At 50.9% G+C, this 18,944-nt stretch overlaps 1 protein-coding gene across 1 annotated transcript in view; it reads right to left on the reverse strand.

Annotated features, from left to right (window-relative positions):
- LOC115615129 (rho GTPase-activating protein 39-like) overlaps positions 1 to 18,944 on the reverse strand; it is a 46,503-nt gene that overhangs the window by 19,780 nt on the left and 7,779 nt on the right. Inside the window, exon 2 of the mRNA XM_030502914.1 lies at positions 2,959 to 3,357. Within this exon, the coding sequence (XP_030358774.1) occupies positions 2,959 to 3,357 (399 nt within the window). The remainder of the gene's footprint in view (positions 1 to 2,958; positions 3,358 to 18,944) is intronic.

Here is an 18,944-nt window from a genome sequence, read left to right on the forward strand (position 1 = left end):
CGTGGCCCTGACCAGTAGCATGCCCAAATGCTGCAGAGCAGCACACAGGCTCTGCTCCCAGTAAGACTGTCCTCTTCAGGCCTTGGCCCTCTGCTGTGCCCAGCCCTTTCTCACCCCTGAGGCCTGAGGAGCTCCGGCAAACCCCAGCACGGCTGCAGCAGCTCACAAGACACTTCGAAAATGCTACCAGCCACTTCCAGCCCCAGGCTGGTCTCACGATGCCCAAGGGAACACATCCACCCTTTGCAGAGCTTTCCAACATGTGAAAGGACCATTTGGCTCCCACTTTCCCTGGAGAGAGTCTGTCTTCCTTCCTACTTGGATCCCAAGTGCTTGGGAGGTGGCTGGAGCTGTAAGGAAGTGCTGGTCACTGTCCTTGCTCTGGCAAGGGAGAAGCAGAGCCAGCACTGGGCTGGGCATCCCTGGGAAGTGCTGCCAAAAACCAACACAGGACCACAAGCATGTGGATGGGCAGAAGAGCATCCCCAGGAGGCTCCAGGATCGCAGCAGCACCTCTCACTTCCCTGGGTGGGGTTGACCTCCTTGTGCCATGTGGGGAAGCCAAGGGCCAGTGTAAGGCTGCTCTGCAGAAAGGCAGCAGCAAGCCCTGGGGCAGTGAGGAAGAGGATGGGATGAGACCGAGGTAACGGGCAGCAAGGAGTGGTGATGCAGTGCCCAGGGTCCGGAGAGTGTCTCTGCTCTGCTTGAGGCCACTGAGAGCAGCACCCTGAGGATGTGGGAGCACAGAGACGTGGCAGCAGGCACAGCAGACTGAGCAGTGCTGATGGAAGGCACTAGAGACAGGGTGGGAAAAAACAGTCTGCTAAATGTAAAAAAAACCTACTCAACCACAAAGTATTACTGAAAGAAGGACGAAATCCCTTCCCCCAGCTCGCTGTGGCATGTGCTTGCAGGAGGCCCCTCTTGGGGACCACGCCGGTCTCTTCTGGCCTCTCCATCTACCACGGGATGACGCACACGGAGGGAAGAAAAACAAATCCTTTGTGCTGCCCTTAGATACAAAAGCGAAACTGTCTTGGGCACAGGTACCTATAGAGATGTCAAGTGCTACCAAGAGGAGTCAACGTATTCGTCTGGTGTTTATACAGCTGCATCCCTGACAAGGGAAGGAAGAGGACACACTTATGTTTGTCTTTGGAGAACACAGACAAAGCTGACAGGCTTGATGCGCTTTTGCTGTTCCTAGACCAGACATCCCAGCAAGGGCATTAGATCCCACCTGGGAACACTTGCTTTGGCCTTAGCTCTTCACTCACTATTTTACGAGCTAGCAAAAGGCAAGAAATCTCTCCCAGGTGTCAGACTTGGGTAGGGAAACAGTTCTCCGCACCAGAACCCCTGCAACCCCTGCTCACAAACAGCAGTGACAACACATGATGGATGTGCAAGGAAACAGTGCTCAGTCTCCTGCTTCCAAGAAAGCAGCCTCCACAGGCAAATAATGTCAGCTTAGCAGTGTGAGGATCTGGAAGAGCCCTGCATGTCCAAGCAGCCTGTGAGCTCCCAAGCAAGCTGCCACTCACATCTTTTCCCAAGAGCCTTAGTCAGAAATATTTTGGACCCCTTGGAGCTCAGGATATTTTATGCCCTGTGCAAGGCTCTTGCACTGGCTCCTCTGGAAACATGGAGTTTGTTGGTGCCTGTCCTGGATGCCCCAGGGCTATAGAGGGACAAGGAGGGGAAGCTGCTTGGCTCATGGCAAATACCATGTGCCTGTGGGTCACCAGGGGGGACTAGAGGGAACTGGAGCTACTGGGGTTCAACTTAAGGCATTTCTCAGTGTTTGGGTTTGTCCTGGCAGGGATCATCCTCTGGATGGGTCTGAAGCTCCGAGGAGCTGCTTTTGGGACAGAGACACTGTAAGCATCACAGACACCAGTAAAGCCCTAGCTCTTTCTGGTGCACTTTATGTGCATCACCAGTGTCTCCCAGTCATACAGATCTGAAGTGAACATGGCAGCATCTCACAGGGGCCAGCGGACAGGCGATAAACCTCAGTTTAGGGTGCTCTAGATTTTCCAGAATTGCCATCCTAATGGTTTTCAGCATCTTGGCTTTTTTATTTCTCTCCTCGCACTGAGAGGCAGCCTTGATTCATAAACCAAGCTGTGAGAGCAGCCTGGCTCACTGCACTGCCCAGAAGAGGGGACAAGGAGCAGTGGATGACAGGCTCTAGCCCTTGGGTGAGTCACTTCTCAGTGTGACTCAAGTCTGCTTGCTGCTGTCGGTACCATATTCTCCAGGGCAGGATGATGCCCAGACAGGGCAGGAGGAAGGCAAGGCAGCCCTGGGTAACGCTCCAGATGGAGGGGCCATCCCCACAGACTGGGGAGAAGATGCTTTTGTGCAGCTGAAGCTGGCAAAGTTTCAACACAAAAATAATTTGTCAGAGTGGTTTGAGTGTAAGAAAATCTCTTTGCCAAACAAAATAGCATCCCATTATCATTCTTTCATTTCAGGCTTAATGGGACCAAAGAAGTGTGCCCAGGAGCTCTGTCCCTGCAGTCCCATCTCCTCCCCTGGCTGAAGCTGCAGGCACATGCAAGCAGCAGAGTGAGTAGGGAAGGAAAGAGCTGGAGCAGCCTAACCCCTTGCACAGCAGCTCAGCCACCTCAGCCCTCGTCACTGTGTGGCACTCCTGCCCATCCCTTCTCCTCCTGTTTAGCACAAAGGGCTCTGGAGCAAAGACTGACGTGTGTTTTCATGGTGCCTCACAGAAACGAGGCCTGGCTCAGGCGGGCATATTCAAGCAGTACTGCAGTGTGAGAGCGGATGGCTGTACCCCAGGAAGAGGAGGGCACATGGTGGTGATCACTGGCAGCACATTGCCCCGGTTCTACACTCTCTCAGGGCAGCACAGCTTCCCAACCTGTTTGCCAGGCAGTGGTGCCCATCTGACACCACCCAGTAGATAGAGAAGGCTAAAGCTCTCCCTACCTGCCAGGGTCTTTCCTCTTCTCTGCGGCACAGTCCCCCTTGCTCTTCTCCATCTCCTGCAGGAGGGCCATTTGGATGGGGGTGCTTCTGCCGTCGCTGCCGGTGCTGCCGCGGTGCTGCCGGCCCCGGCAGTCAGGCTGGGAGCTGCGCTTCATGGCCTGGAGCTGCGCCAAGGGCACGATGTCGCAGCCCTGGGGCCGGTGCCACACCGTCTGCCGTGTGATGGCATTGTAGTAGTAGAAGCGGTTGTTGTTCTGGTCAAAGAGCTCCCACCACTGCTTCTGGTCCGACTGGCGCACCTTGAGGTTGGGAGGGGGCTCCCAGCCGCACTCCCCGGTCGTCAGGTTCACATACATCCGCTCCTGGGAGCGGGGCTCGATGATCTCCACCCAGTCCGAGCTGCAGGGACATGAGAGCCACGTTAGTCTGGGCCTGAGGCAAACTGCTCGTCTGGGAGTTCTACAGAGCTGCTGCCTCTGGGCCAGGCAGCTGCGCTGCAGATCAAAGCACTGCTCAGGGCCATTCAGCAATGTAAGGAGCTCAGGAGAAGACAAGGGGAAGGGTTTGAGAGGGGGCCGAGCCAAAGAGCCAAATCACCAGCTCCCTAGCACAGAGAAGAAGAGGTCACCCCCCACCCCGCCTGGCCCAACGTCAGCTCACCCCACTCACCAGCCCGGGACAAGTGGCATGGGGCGGGAGAGCATCATCTGCTGATGCTCTGATAACTCACATCAAGGGCTGGCGTGACTGCAGGAGTGCCGGCGCCTGGCAAGATGCGCAGGGGAACTCGCTCTCGAGAGCAGGGAGGATCTGCAAAGCAGGATCTGCTCCTTTGGGGAGCTGCACCCTGTTGTTAATGTCACCTCAAACCTCTGGCTACCCGACTGACGCAGACAGCCTGCCCGTGCGGGTGCCTCCTGCAGGGCTCACGTGCTGTGGGGCTGGAGGGGACCCTGGATCAGCCAGTCCCTGCTCAAAGCTCACACTTGCCCAAAAGATAAATGCAGGGACTGACTGATGGATGAGACTACCTCCCCTAAAACCTCTTCCCATCCTCCCTTAGCTGATGCTACAGAGCCTCAGTGGGGCCACATGAATAAGATGGGTTCAGGGCTACCCTTGAAACCCACTCCTGCCTGGTGCCTTGAGGGCTTACACTGGCACAACCTCCAGCTGCTCCCTGAAGAGGGCACAGCAGCAGGAGCCATTCCCAGAGGAGCAGCAGGAGAAGGGAGATCCCATTGCATCCCTCACACACCCTCCACTGCTGGCCTGTGGTTCCTCAGAGGTGTCTGGGTTGATGATGGCAGTATCCCGAAATGGCAGGCTGGGCTCCGGGTGCTCAGCCCTGCTGGCACAGTCCTGGGAGAGGAGGTGTTTGTTGGCAGGGCAGCACAGCCTCAGCTCTGCCCCAGCTTTCTGGGCAAGGTCAGTGTGTCCTCTCCAACCAGGCAAGTCTGGGAAGGGGTTTAATTGCACATCACACCTCCCCGCTAGGAAAACCACGGCTGTACTCGATCCTGAGCAGTCTGGCACGCACCCCTAAAACGTAGGCTGCTCCTTGAGTCTTTGAAGATGCAAAATTGATAGGTACAACGTCAGTTCAACCCAAAATAAACCTGAACTGCCTGAAAAGGTGCAATTATCCCCACCACCACATCTACCACGCGATGCTGACCTCCACTCAGCCTCACAGAGGGCTGATGTTCAGGCTGGGGAAGCTGATCCAGGTGAAAGCCACTATCTTTGTGGCATAGGTCTGTTTTTAGCCAGCTCAGCTCTCCTGGCCCAGGCTATCACCACCACGACCAAGCAGTTGGGAGCAGAGCACCCATGGCATCCATTCCTTCTGCATCCAACCAGTGCCAGAGCAGGGCAGGACACTGCAAAGAGCATGCCTGCGAGAGGATCCCACTTGGAAAACGCTGTCCAGAAAACATCTGGTTTGTTGTTTGGTATTTTTTGGTCAAAATGACATCAGTTCTCCTATTTGATTTAAGGTGCAACACAAACGGCTGTACCAGCACCACATGCCGCGGTTGGGGATGGGAATCATGGAGCCAGCCTGATTATTTCCATGAGGTTGCAATGTGAAACCACAGGCACAGGAACAAATCAGCAAATCACTGCTGTTATCAAGGGCATTGTCAACTGCAAAGAGGTGTCATCCGTCATAAACGGGGCATAAAAAGGGGAAACAAGGGCCCAGCAGTGCTGGGAGAACAGCGAGATGAGCACATCCATGGACACAGCAGCAAAGAAGTGCAGGTAGGACAAGGAACCGGCAAAATGGACAGGGAAAGAGAGGAGGTAGTTAAGGAGTATTTGCTTGGCAAGGAAAGAAATGAAACAAAAGCCCCTTCTAAGACCCATCTGAGCAATCAAGACGCAGTTGAGTCATCAACCTTTTGAATGTTCAAGAGTACACTGGGGTTGAACTGTTTTGCCAGCAATGGGATTAGCAAAGCTCTGAAACACTGACTGCTCTACCAGCGCTGCTGCTCCTCAGGAGAGCTCAGCTCTATTCTGTTAAGTGCAGGCTATTGAAAATAACACATTCTTCTCATGGCACTTGGCCACAACCGAGCACGTGTTGCTAACTACAGCCTTCTGTTTTAACAAGCTTACATTCATCTTTGCGTGCAAAGAGATATAACTGGATGACTTGAGTTGGTGACCTCCCTGCTCCCCTTAAAACCGAGGGGGTAAGGATGACTGAGGTGGAGCGTAACCAGGGAAAAAGTCTGCACAGAACACGCTGCAACACCAAAGAGTTTGCTACAATCACATTCATATGTAAAGAAAGAAAAGGAAAAGCAAAGAGCACATTCCTGGAGCAGGGCCAGCCCTGGGCTGCCACACAAGCCTTGAACATAACATCAGGAACTCTGGAAAGACGTGATAAAAGCAGGATTTCAGAGAGATAAGGCCATAACTTGGACATTAAAAAAGAATTAATTCCAACTCCCCTCCATGGGGATAAAGACGAAGTTTCCTGGGAATAGTTTGAATAATGCTTTCCTCCATCCTCTCAGCTCCAAGCACTGAACAACTGTGGAGCATGCACCCGCTCCGGCTGGCACAGCAGTACCTGGTCATGGTCCCACCAGCGGGATCACTGCAGTGGTTCCAGCTCATCTCATCTCTTGGGACCCAACATCCCCAGGCACAGGACCTCCCTACAGGCCCAGTTTGCAAACCCAGAGCAAACCCCACTGCAGCCCAAGCTGGGGACACGCAGCCCATGGGGGTTTCAGAGGGGTGGCAGGGCCATGGGGCAAGGTGCCCACATGGTGAGGTGCCATGTGTTGGGACAATGCACCAGATGTGCCAAAAGCAGGAGGAAGTGCAGGGCTTTTTGTGCCCAAGTGCATCTCACATGGGCAGACAGGTTTGTTCCCACGTCAAGGTTTTATGGAGCATATAGACAGAGCAGGTAAGAGGCCACGCTGCTGCGCTCTGTCTTGCCAGCCTCTGGGACAGAGCTGATGGACATTTATCAACTTTGCTCCTTCAAAAACAGCTTGGGTCCCTCCTGGCTACCATTCCTCCTTGGCAAAACCTGGGAATTACAAATCACAGTAATAATATTTTTTTAAAAGGGTATTGCAGCCCAAAAGAGCATCCTGCTAGCATCTCCTGAGGAGATCTTCTCACAACGACTATGCATGTTAGCATGAGGTCCAGGAAATAATAAAATTGTTTCATCTAAAGAGAAAGGAGCAGGACTAGAAATGAGAGGGAGAAGATACAGAAGAGTCACTTGGAAGAATAGCTGAGAAACCCCAAGAAGCTGAACATCCACTGCTCCACAGGGAGGCTGATTTTCTTGCCACCATCACCCAAGCATCAGCACAGCCCACACAGTCCCTGGACACCGCAAGCTCTTCGTGAGGCTGTCCAAAGATAAGAATAGTAGAGAGATGTTTTCTCAGCTGGAGCTGTCTGCTCGATGCCAGCACAGTATGACCGCCCAGCCCTCTCCATAAGGCATTCTCTCCACTCATTACCTATGCACACTGCTCAGCACCAGCTCGAGGAGGCACTCACCTGCCAAGGGCAAGAGAGCCCCAAGGGAAGCCATGGGAAATCCCTGCCTCGGGGAGCTTCGCACCAGGCTGCAAGCAAAGCCCTCTGTGTAGCTACAAGGAGAGCTCTTACAGCTTGATCATCCCTCATTTCACTTCCCTGTTCTGTAATTCTTAGACTTCTGTGCTCTGAGCCAAGATCCCACCTCCTTCCTGCACTTCCCTTCTTCGGGATGAACCCTGCAGAGAGCTGGGGCAGCACCAAGTCCTTCTTGGCCAAACACGACTCCATACCAAGTGAGATTTTTGAAGACTAATACCCTCAAAGTCACTCTGCAGCTCAAAGGTGGCCCCAACACAAAGAAAAGCAGCTGGGAAATTCAGCTCCTCCTCCAGGAAATGGGAGTCTGAATGCAGCCAGTGTATGGTCTCGTGTTTGGTATTACTGAAGGATGGCTAAACTCAGAGGATGGGGACTCTCCTGGACAGCAAGAGACTGAAGAACTTGAGAGGCCATAGGCCAACATGACCTTTATGACTGTTGATGCTTCCCTTTACATCATCTCCATACCCTGCATGGACAAGGTACTGATACAAGGCCCCGTGCAGGGCAGCCACCTTGCTGTGTCCTTGCACGAAGAGCTGCAGTTCTTTGCCTGTGGCTCCAAGTCAGGGTTGCTGAAGCCTCTGTGAAGCTCCAGAAGGTGGTAGGGCTCCAGGACCGGGAGGATCCCATCATCAGTAGTCATCTGTGATTCTGTAATGATGGGCATCACAGAATAGCTTCTCTTTAGCTAAAGCCACCCCAGCACTCGGGGTGGGTTGTCAGACAGACTCCCCTTGGAAAATCCTCACTCTGTGCAGACACTGAGCAATCAAGTGTGACCCCTGGATGGCTCCAACTCACTCAGATTTGCACATCAAAACCAGGACAAGGCTGTAAAACTCATCTGTAACCTGGAGCTGTGGGGGTCTCAAGAAGGTCTCTAGCACCAGCTCCTTGTGGCGATGCTCCACCAGCTGACTCAGTCAATTTGGGGTTTATTCACTGCCTTCTCTCAGCCAGAAGTGTCTCAACTCCAGAAAAGCTGTAATTTAGATCCTGGGGAGAAGGGAAAGTACACAAAACAATCCCCTCCCTCCCCCCCTATATATATATACATATGAAAACATATATATATATATGAACTTCTTTTGAATACACATGCATCCTTCTATCAAAAATTATAGAGGAACTAAAATAAATACAATGTCAGCCTGTTCCTAAAACTCTCCTGCTTCCGAAAATAAGCATTATGCAAACAAACCAACCTCTGCTTCACAGGAGACAGACCAGACAGTGAAAATATAGAACAAATGGCTGCAATTGCTCAAAGCCTGAGCACAGATGCTCAACTCCGGCAAGAGCAGAACAGGCTCTGAAAGCAGAGACCAGCCCAGCAACACATCCCAGAGAGAACAGGGCACAGCACCATAACTTGGGTGGGTCAGAGGTAGGAGAGAGCCTGGAAAAGGTCCTATCATGGAAAGCATCTCATTACTTCGGTGGTTTTAATTACAAAACCAAACACCAGCCAAAGCCCCAAGCCTTCTGCTAAGTGGTATTTTCAAAGGAAGAGACATTAGATGAGAAACTTGGTGGCTTCTTGGTTGCTCAAACTCTGTTGGTTCTTGCTTCTTCCTCAGCCATTCCCAAACCATGCCCCAGCCCTCCCATCTTGCCACCATGAGTCTCCCAATTCACCCCAGCTCCAGAGCAGAACTGATGGCAATGGGGCAGCTCATCCCATAGGAGCGGGTCAGGGCAGCACCAAAATTAACAGCAGATTCCTTCAAGATCCTGAAATCACTCCCAGGCAAGCTCCAGAGTCACTCAGAGAGCATCCCACAGGGAGGGGAAGACAGAAGGACTTGAAGTGCTGCTCACTCCCACCCCATCCTCCATCCATCCTCCACAGGACCGGAGTTGCGTGACAGAGGGAAGAGCAAGGGTCAGGAAACATCCTCATTTTCATGGCTTCATAAAGCATGTGCAGGACAGACACTAACAGAGCAGGAAGAGTTCAGGTACCAGAGATGTGTTCCTCTCTTCTTCTGCTTCCCTCCGCTGTTTGTAAGGGTCCCCAAGCTGACCAGACTGTCCTGCGTGTCTGTCCCAGCCCACCCGGAGGTTTTCCATGACTGGGGAACAAAATCCCTTGCAGAGCTTGAGCCCCAGGCCACAACAGAGCGATGAGCCAGCTTCCCTGCCTGGACAAGTGGTCCAGCCCTGGAGCTGCTGCCATGGCATCCCTGGATCTCTCCTGCCTCCATGGCTGGAGTTTTTGTTTTGCCTGTCAGAGGATGGCCCAAAACCCCCAACCCTTAAGCAGCCTCCCTAAAGCTCTGCTTTGCCCCAGACGCAGCGGCACCTCCTAAAGCTCAGTGAAGGCTTCAGCAGAGTTGTTTTTCCTTTTAAGGGCTGAGCTTTTGAGAACGAGTTTCAGAAGGAGGGAAAAAAAAAAATGTACTGGCAGATTTCATCCCCTTTCTCTGCTTCCAAAACGTGCTGCATGGATCCACAGCCCCATCCAAATCCCAGCTGCTGGAGGGGAGGCAACTGCGGGACAGGCTCAGTGCCAGCCAGATGATCCCTGTTCATGGGGCATGGAGTGTCCTGGAGGGGAGCTGAGGCCTGGCCAGCTCCATGCTGTCCTGTCACCTGCACAGCCATGGTCTGCATCAATCTCAGGACACATAGTCAGGTCCGTTGCATTGGGGATTCTGAGAGATACCAGTGGTGATGCACTCTGATGGTGACTGCATCCCTCCTCGACACACTCGTAACCAGGCTTTGCCCCCAACACGGGACTTACAGGGGAAAACCTCAATTTTAGCAAAATGCTAGAGAGGAAATACTTCACAGATGCTTAGGCGAAGGTGCTATGCAACAAGTTGTGAGTTCAGCAACAACCGACCATAATGTCTGGGATGTATCCTGCCCCCTGTTTGCTGCCGCACTGAGGCACCCTGAGCTCAGCCCCAGGGCAGCAGCCTGATGCCTTTGCACGGCTCCCAGAGGTGATGCTCCTGGTTTCGGGAGGATTTGTACAGGCAGATACACTGTAAGCACAGCTCTATGAGCCCACTGCAGTCATCCCAGCTGTACATGGCCCCACCAAAGGCAGCAGTGGGCACTCACGTGAGGCTGCACCGGCCGATCCTTTTGGGCACGCAAAGCTCTGCCATGAGGTATCCAAGGTCACACATTTGCTTTCTCCTTACATCTTCTTGGAACACACGAAGCTAAGACACATGCTTCCAGCCAGAACAGAGCTGGGCTCTATCAACCTCTGAGAGCATGTGCTGGCACTGAGTCATATAGGATCTGCCCAAGATGGGACCCAAAGCACTTAAGAGCCTCCCATAGTTAATGTAACCCTAAAATGAGGCCTGGGCTGTTCCTGTTTTTATCAGGAGACACGTGGCAAGAGGAAAGGATGGAGCCAAAACCCGTGCATGAGTCTCCTGCCTTCCTGATGAATCCCCAGCACCACAGGGCTACCCACTGACGGAAACCCTGCTCAGTGACCAGAAAGCTGAACATGGCTTGTTCCTGTTTCCACAGACCTTCCAGTCCCCCACACCTCTCACCAGCCACCAAACAGAAGTAAATCAGGACTAAGCAGGGCAATATATCCCAATGCTGACAAGGCAGTGCCAGGGCCAAGAGCATCATGCAGAGGTGGAGAACATGCACCTGCTGAAAGGATGGAGGGCAAAAGCCCAGAGCCCTGTAGAAGCAGCACACGTCAAGTGCTCTCCCTGTGCCAAAGCAAGTAATGACACACAGATATCATCCCTGCTATTTGAAGGACACAGCAGCACCCGCTGCCCTCTCTGTCATTCTAGGAATTACTGACAAAGGTCCTGATTTATCTGGCTTGCTGCTCAGCTGCTTCGGGACTGAGATTTACTCTTTACAGCCTCCTATATCACCACTACTGACTTCAGGGATTCCTCCCAGCATTGCCACGAAGCCCTTGCAGCCAAGGACCCTGCAGCTGCTGCCTTGGCTGGTCAGTGCCAAGGGGAACAGCCCAGGAACAGGAGGTTCCACAATCAAAAGCTGTTCTGGAGAAGCTGCCCCTCCACATAAACCCAGCAACTGCTCCACCGCGCTGGCAGCAGCCCACATCACTCACAGTGGGTGAGGAACACAACTCTGCAGCGTTAGTTAACTCTGCAGCCAGCTCATCTGCATCGTTTCTGTACAGGGAGAGATCACCCTGGGCTTAGTGAAACCATGTGAGGCATTGCACGGCCACAAACATGCTGCAGGGTTACAGGGCGTAGAGTTTCCACCATACAGGAGGGAACAAGAACAATTTTTGTGCCATCTCTATTGAAGGAAAGAGCGAGCCCATAGCAGCCACGGTGGAGCAAAGCAAACAGCCAAGTGCTCATTTACACCAGGCACAGAGATGTTCATGTGCTACACAAGGGAACACTGAGCAACAAGGAGAAAACATTTACAGAGGTTTCCAAGTTATGTCTGCGAGTGAAGGCTGGGAAGACAGGAACAGAAAAGAAACCTGTAAAAGCACAAAACCCAAAACCCATCCCCTGGCACCCAGGGATCAAGCAGCCACCTTAGCAAGAGCGTGCAGGGACGGGGACTGAAAGGACCTCTTGAGACACCCACCTTATGTCTAAAATAACTTCATGAGGCCATAAAAACCCCACCACAAGTTCAGCTTGTCCAAAGGAGGTGCAGGAGCTGGCAGCAGTGGTGGGCAGGAGCAGACCAGGGTTCTAATTGCAGGGTGGAGCACCTGCAAGGCAAGGCCACAAAGGCCTGGTGTCACCCAGGGTGCCAGCCGCTGACTCCCTACAAACCACCAGACCCCGGAGCATAAGGCGTTCAAGCAGCAGCCTCCAAAGCTCCATATCTGAAGCAGCAACATTCCTAAATGCGTGGCATTAGCAAAATAATGGCCCTCTGTCTCTCTTCATTTAAAGGGCTGCCAGTCATTTATCAGCCCAAACACAGAGCCCCTTGAAAACTCGTGCACAACACAGCCGCGGTTTGCAAGGGACCAGGTTATTTTTCAGCTAAGCAGAGCCCCCAAGACACTGGTGGCTAAAAGCATAAAACAAAGATAACAGTGTTTCATCACCACTTTTTTTAGGCCATTTCATTCTTCTGCAAATCTCGCCCGCTGCAGCTGTCTCTGCTGAAAAAACTAAGCAGGAACAAATGCAGAGCAGCTCTTGAAAGTATTAACTGTCCAAGCTTGTTAAGCGTGACTCAAGTTAACCGCTACAGTGCTGGGATGGCAGAGGAATTTGGCAGGGAGTCAAAGGCAATAGGAAACACAAGAGTCCGTAACTCTCCCCTGCGCCCCAAGCTGCCATCAGGAAACTCATCCCAACATGACTCCGTGCAAAGGAGCTGCTTCACAGTCGTCATTTTTCCCAGCCCAAAGCACACTAATTTCCTCTGGCAAGGGAAAAGAGGCAGTAAATAAATAGCCGAAAACCTCAGCCACGGAGTTCATAAACCTTTCATAAAACAATAAGCAAAAAAAAAAAAAAAATCAACCTTTCTTTTCCATGAGAAATTAATTTCTTACATTTGTTTTGCCTACAGGAATTGCTGAACGAGAAGCGCATCGGACATGACAGAGGAAAGATGCTGCAAAGCCGATGAACTGGATCACACCCTCCTGCAGCTCTGGAGCTTCCCTCTCCTGCCCCACCAAGCAGGGCATGGTTCCCTGCTCCGTGCACACCTTGATCCCTGCCTCACTCACCTATCGATGAGTGAATTAGCAGTTTGGGATGAGAAACACAGCCCATGTTTGATTTTTCCCATTGTTTTTAATTCTGATGTAATAAACCACGAAAGAAAGCTTCCTCTGAAAGGAAAGGCGTGTTTAAGAGTTGCCCCGAACTGACATTCTTTTCCTGATTGTCTCCAAAACGTTACGGTGTGGGTAGGAGTCACATCCCGTGAGCTGTATTTCAACCTCTGCTGTGTGTGCTACACACTGGTGTCTGTAAGAGTAACAGTGACTATAGTAACACCTTCAAAGTCCAAATAAACAAAAACACTAGTTCTGTATACTGCTGGTGCTTTGTCATTAACAAGATCTGGCTTGATTCAATGAGAGACAAAGACCGAGTCGCTCAACCTTGCCTTAAAACGCAGTCACAGCCTTTTTAAACCCAACATCTCTGCAGCCTCGCATGTCCGAACAAAGCGCGACTGGTTAAAGCCCAAAATCTGCCTTTGCTTTCACCATGTCATTGAAACAAAGGTGGGATTAACCTTCCTGAGAGTCAGCAAGAACCCAGTTATTGGTAAATGACTGTGCCAGTCACCAAAGGTTCTCAAAAAGGGTCTCAGTTGTTTCTTGGAGATGTCCAGGTGCAAAGCCGGGCTGTGTGAGCTGGTACCATCCCAGCCAGGCTCACCGGGCTGAACTCCTGCATCCCGTGTGCTGCATCCCCAGGGAGCTGCCACCCTCGGTGGCACCACATTCAACAGACCCTCCTGAGAAACAGAGCAGCAATAAAAGAAGGATGCAGTCACTTCTTGCAGACACAACTGAATTACTCCTCCCCTTGGACCAACCTTTTGCAGGGCATATGCTCATTTCTTCAGCTTCTCCAGGGAGGTCGGTGTTTGCACTAAATCTTTTCTTTCAGTGGTGACGGTAGGCTGTCAATGCAGCGGGTTGGGGAGATCTGGGGAAGGGTGATGCCAAAGACAGTGACATCAGAAGAAGCTGCGAGACTTGAGAGCAACAGAAAATAAGGAAACCCAGAGTGCTCATAGAGTGTCTTCTTTTTAACTCTCAAGTTAGTGAGGAAAGGGGGCAGGAAAGCTTTTACAGTTAATAGCTACATTTCTTCAGAAGAAAAGTGAATTCCCTGAGGAAGAAGAGATTGACCTGGCAAAACAACTCATTCCTCTGGAGGGATGAAACTGGACAACTGCACAGTTGTGACTTGTGTACAGCCAGAACTAGAGACAGATAAGACCCTGGTCCTCATGCATTAGCAGATGCTCAGGCTCGGTAGGAACCACCAGTTTAAGCAAAAGCCCAAGTTCCACCTTCTCCACAGGTCCTCAGCAGATGCCAAAAGAGCTGGTGATGGTATTTCTGACACACTTCCCACTCACAGGAGATTCAAACGGGCATGCTAATGCAGCTGCGTAAAGGTGGATAGGCACTTGGGGGTTTTAAAGATAGCTAAATTCAACTGCTGCCAAGAAGTTGAACCACGAATTTGAATACACAGGGTTTATCTTGCTTAAATGACCAGGAGTTAAGTAAAGAAATCGTGCAGACCAGAGCCTGGCCCAGATCATGTTTAATTGCCAGCAGGCTCTCCCCTTAACCAAGTTAGCCTGAAATAAACACTTCAGCTTCTGTGCATAGCTGGAAGAGTAAATGTGTGTCATCTGTTTGTCCTGGTGAAGGGGAAAAAAGGAGGAAAAAAAAAAAGAAGGAATAAAACGTTCAGACTGGGCTTTCTTATAAATAGCACAAGAGACAGCTCAGGAGGTGGCTGCAGAGCTGGCAGCACTAGACAGGATCTCCAGAACAAAAAAAATCCAGGAAATCCCCAGTGTCACTTCTCCCCACAATTGATTTAAAATGAGCTTATCCCTCACACTTGGTACATGAGGAAGAAGAAACTTCCTGGCTACAAGAGGGGGGAAACACAGTTATTAATAGCACGACAATGAGCAAGTATCAGAAGTTATGTTGCAGCCCTGGAAGATCTTGGCTGGATCTTGAAAAAATCTGTTGCCATGGCAGTCATTGCTATACATGGTAACAGCACACAGTGGTGTGAGAACAATTTACTTTTTGATTTGGTGCCCAAAACAAGTTCCTTTTGTTTTCTCTCACCAAAAACCCAAGCATTTATTGGCTTGTGCTCAGTCCAAAACTGAGCTTTTCACTTTCAGCAGTGGCAGGGAAGGCGGCAAAACAAGGGGCAAATTCAGAAAGATGTCCAAGAGGGTAGTGCTGTGTCTCTGTCCTTTAGAGCAAAGCCAATGGAGCAAGGCAACAAACAAGACCACATTCAACTTCCCTTTATAACTGATGTCCACCTAGACAGCCCTCACCTGCCTGCAGTACACAGGATATGCCATCTACTCTCTGATATAAAAATACATGAGGAAAAAAAAAAAACCCAACACAGAAGTACTTATTCTACTTCCATCAAGGACTTTGCTGAGATGGGGCGACCTGACACTCAGTTATTAGACAACGTGGCAGCAGACCACAGTGGTGTCATGACTTCTACACTGTCCTCTGGTCCCCTCTTTGCTGTTCTCTTCCTCTTCCTCCTCTTGCCCTTCTTCCCTTCCCACAGCACAGACAAACACCAGCCAATACTTTGACAGGAACACCCATTACCCCCAACCTCATTCACTCCTCACAAACTGCAGCACTTCTTTCCCCCTTTCCTGAGAGCCCATCACTGCACACACAGACCATGGGATGCTCTGCCCCAGCCATCGCTTTCATCCCCATTTCTAGGTCATGCACAAACGCTGTGAACAGAGATCCAGCCTCGTTCCCGGAGGAACTTCCCTCCACTGTGAAGCCTGACAGTCTACTCAGCATCTTTGCAGATGAACTTTTAACTGTTTATTCACCCATCCCTCCCATGATGGGCTTTTCTTGGATAGCCCATCCTGAAACCTCAGGGAGGTCCACTACACCACTCTACTGGATCACTGCTGCCAAGTACCAACGGAGCCATGTGGCTCAATTTCCATCCACAAAAGCCATGCTGGCTCTTCCTGAGGGACAAAATGATGCCTTCTGCTTTGTCGTTATCTCCCTTGCTGATGGCAACCAAAATTTAATGGCTTTTTTGGCTAACACTGCACACTGAGCCGATGATTTCAGAGAACTGGCAATGATAACTTCGAGCTCCTTCCCAAGCTGTAACCACCAGATCCAGCTCCATCATCACACAGGCTCAGTATAGATAATTTTCCCTATGGGTATCCCACATTTCCCTACAGTGAAGTTCAACTGCCACTTACTCGTCCACTTGCTCAGCTCTGTGAGGATTTCCACTTCTGGTTTTCCTTACCTCAAGTGAGGTGTCAAACCACCTGAAAGAAATGAGGATCCTCTGCAAACCTGGGCATTTCGCTGCTCCCCTCCATGCTCAAGGTCACTGACAGGATGAAAAGCAGCCTCAGCACCAGCCTCTGGGCCTTGCTGCTGACTCTCACCCATGCAGAAAGTTTACTATAAAGCCCTACCTACCCTCTGCATCCTGTGCTTTCACCAGATCCTCTCCACAGCCCTTCCCAGCAGTGTGCCTGGCACAGATACTGAGCCGCATGATGTGCACCTCCCCGACTTCCCCAAGATCCCCTGCTTTTAGAAAATGCCATTGCATTTACCACCATCAGTTTCTGTGATACCAAGGGCACTCCAACAACAGGATACACACAGAAGTATCCCAGCAATTTCAGATTTCAGATCCTATGGCACTCTCGAGTAAACGCTATCTGTTCCTTACAGTCTCTTATCAGTTCCTCTGTTTGCTCTAAAGCTATTTCTACTGACATTCGATGTGAGACAACTTCTCAGACAGCTCTTCTGGAGCGAGCTTGCAGTTTGCAAAGCTACGAAGCTCCTCCACAGGAGTCAAGATGGCCAAAAAATGGTTTAGATTTTTCTGTGATGGCTTTATCGTCCATCCCTCTCACACCCCAATCTCTTCTGCTGCCTGGCTCCAAAAGGTTTCCAATGCATTTGAAAATTAATCATATTTGGCAAATTAACTCTTTGAAAGCCTTATACTGGCTTGCCTTGTTCTCATTTTACACGCAATCTGCCAAAATAAATACTTTTTTGGTCTTCTTACATGGATACAGTTTCCTCTTTTTGACCAACATCCTTCCCACTCCAGCAGCCTTCTTTCCCCTGCACATTTCCTTTTGGTTGCTGTCTTACTTTAAAAGGGGGGAGGAAAAAAGGAAGAAAAAGCCCACAACATAGTAGTCTTTGATCTTTTCTTGGTTGAGGTATCCATTCTTTCCGAGCCGCCAAATAACTTCCATACCACCCCTGGTCCTATCAGCTACTCTTCAGCAGAGGGACAGAGCCGTACAAGGCAGACAAGTATCAGGGCTCTTACATGACTGCAACAACAGCCAACCAGGCTCAGGAGCAAATGCCAGCTTTATGGCAGGGCAGACATAAGTCTCATTAATTTTATTAACACTGCCAGTCATAAAGAGCCCGTCGCAGCCACAGGCTCAGAGTTATCATGACTCTTCCTGGGCACCTATGTACTGAGTTTTCACAGGTAACTGCATATTCCCATTTTCCGGATGCCCAAACCAAGATGTGTTTCCAGCTGGAAACATAGTAAGTGACTAATGCACCTCTTAAGGCACACACCAGATGAGAAGCAGAGGAGTCAAGGCTCCTCCTTCCTGGGGGAATACCAGACCACCTCAAAGGGCAGCCAAGATCCCAGGAGAGCAGTGGCCTGTGCCAGCATCTCCCTTGCAGGGAGCAGCCCCAGCCTGGACCTTCTCCTTTATTTTCAGTTTCTGAGCACACAGAGCTGCAGCCAAGGTCAAGGCCTGCACAGCTCCCACCAAGGTCCTGCTGGAGACAAAAGGCAGGGCCCAACAAACTGCAGAACAGGTTTAGTCAGCAACAGGTTTTGATTTGAAAAATACTAAATTCACTGATGAGCTTTTGCCTGAAGCACAAGAAAAATGAGGGTTTTCATCTCCTAGCTGTTCATTACTCTTCTTGATGTCTTCTGTCAGATCTTAGCAGGTGTGAAGTTAAAAGAGATGAAGCCTGATACTCTTCTGCATCTTGAGCAGCACAGAACACTGCCACGACAGGGCTGCACCCCAGAAGGGGGCTGGCTGGATGTCACCCAATTTTCACAGCTAGCTGCACTGACATTGCTCTATGTCCACAGACCCACATGCTGCCTGCCCTAGTGAAAGCCTGCCCTTCTACAAGGACCAACAGAGCAGCCCAAGCTCTAGCAGAGACATCTCACCATCAAAGCTGTTTAAGCTCATGGATTTAATTTGCCTTTCCCAGGGGAAAGAGCCTCACCATTAAGAGGCTTTACAGCTACAGCCCTATGGGCAAAACAGCACTAGCTCCTACTACAGGTAACAGCCCCAAAATGGTAGTTTTGGGGGAATACTCTTAATTCATCTACATTCATGTAAAGCCCCTCAAGGAGAGCACCTCTCCTATGGAGACAGGCTGAGAGAATTGGGGTTGTTCAGCCTAGAAAAGAGAAGGCTCAAAGAAGACCTTATAAGTCTTCCAGCACCTAAAGGGGGCCAACGAGAAATCTGGAGAGGGACTTTTTATAAAGGCATGTAGAGACAGGACAAGAGGAATGGCTTTAACCTGACAGAGAGGAGACTGAGATGAGCTCTTAGGAGGAAGTTCTCCCCTGTGAGGTGGTGGGCTGAGGTTGCCCAGAGAAGCTGTGGCTGCCCCATCGCTGGCAGTGTTCAAGGCCAGGTTGGACACAGGGGCTTGGAGCAACCTGCTCTAGTGGAAGGTGTCCCTGCCCGTGGCAGGGCGTTGGAACTGTATGAGCTTTAAGGTCCCTTCCAACCCAAACCAGTCTGGGATTCTAAGAAATCCTCTATACCATCCATGGGAACTCGGGGTTTACCTCAGGTGTGCAGGGCAAGAATTGGTCTATTCTCTGACCATCCCCACACATCCACTTGAAGAAATGGCTGCTGATGCAAATAGCAGAGGTTTGAGCAAGGCAACAGGAGTTAAACATGTGCCCTCCCCTGCCTATACCGATAGCCCATAATGTGCTGCTCATGGGGCTGAGCTCCACTCCGAGCAGGCACCACACGCGCTGCCAGGACCGCGGTAACGGAGTCGCCGTGGTCAGCTGCAGGGGCTCTTATTTCAGTGC

The sequence above is a fragment of the Strigops habroptila genome, chromosome 13 (assembly GCF_004027225.2).
Source record: "Strigops habroptila isolate Jane chromosome 13, bStrHab1.2.pri, whole genome shotgun sequence".
In the NCBI taxonomy this organism is placed as follows: Eukaryota; Metazoa; Chordata; class Aves; order Psittaciformes; family Psittacidae; genus Strigops; species Strigops habroptila.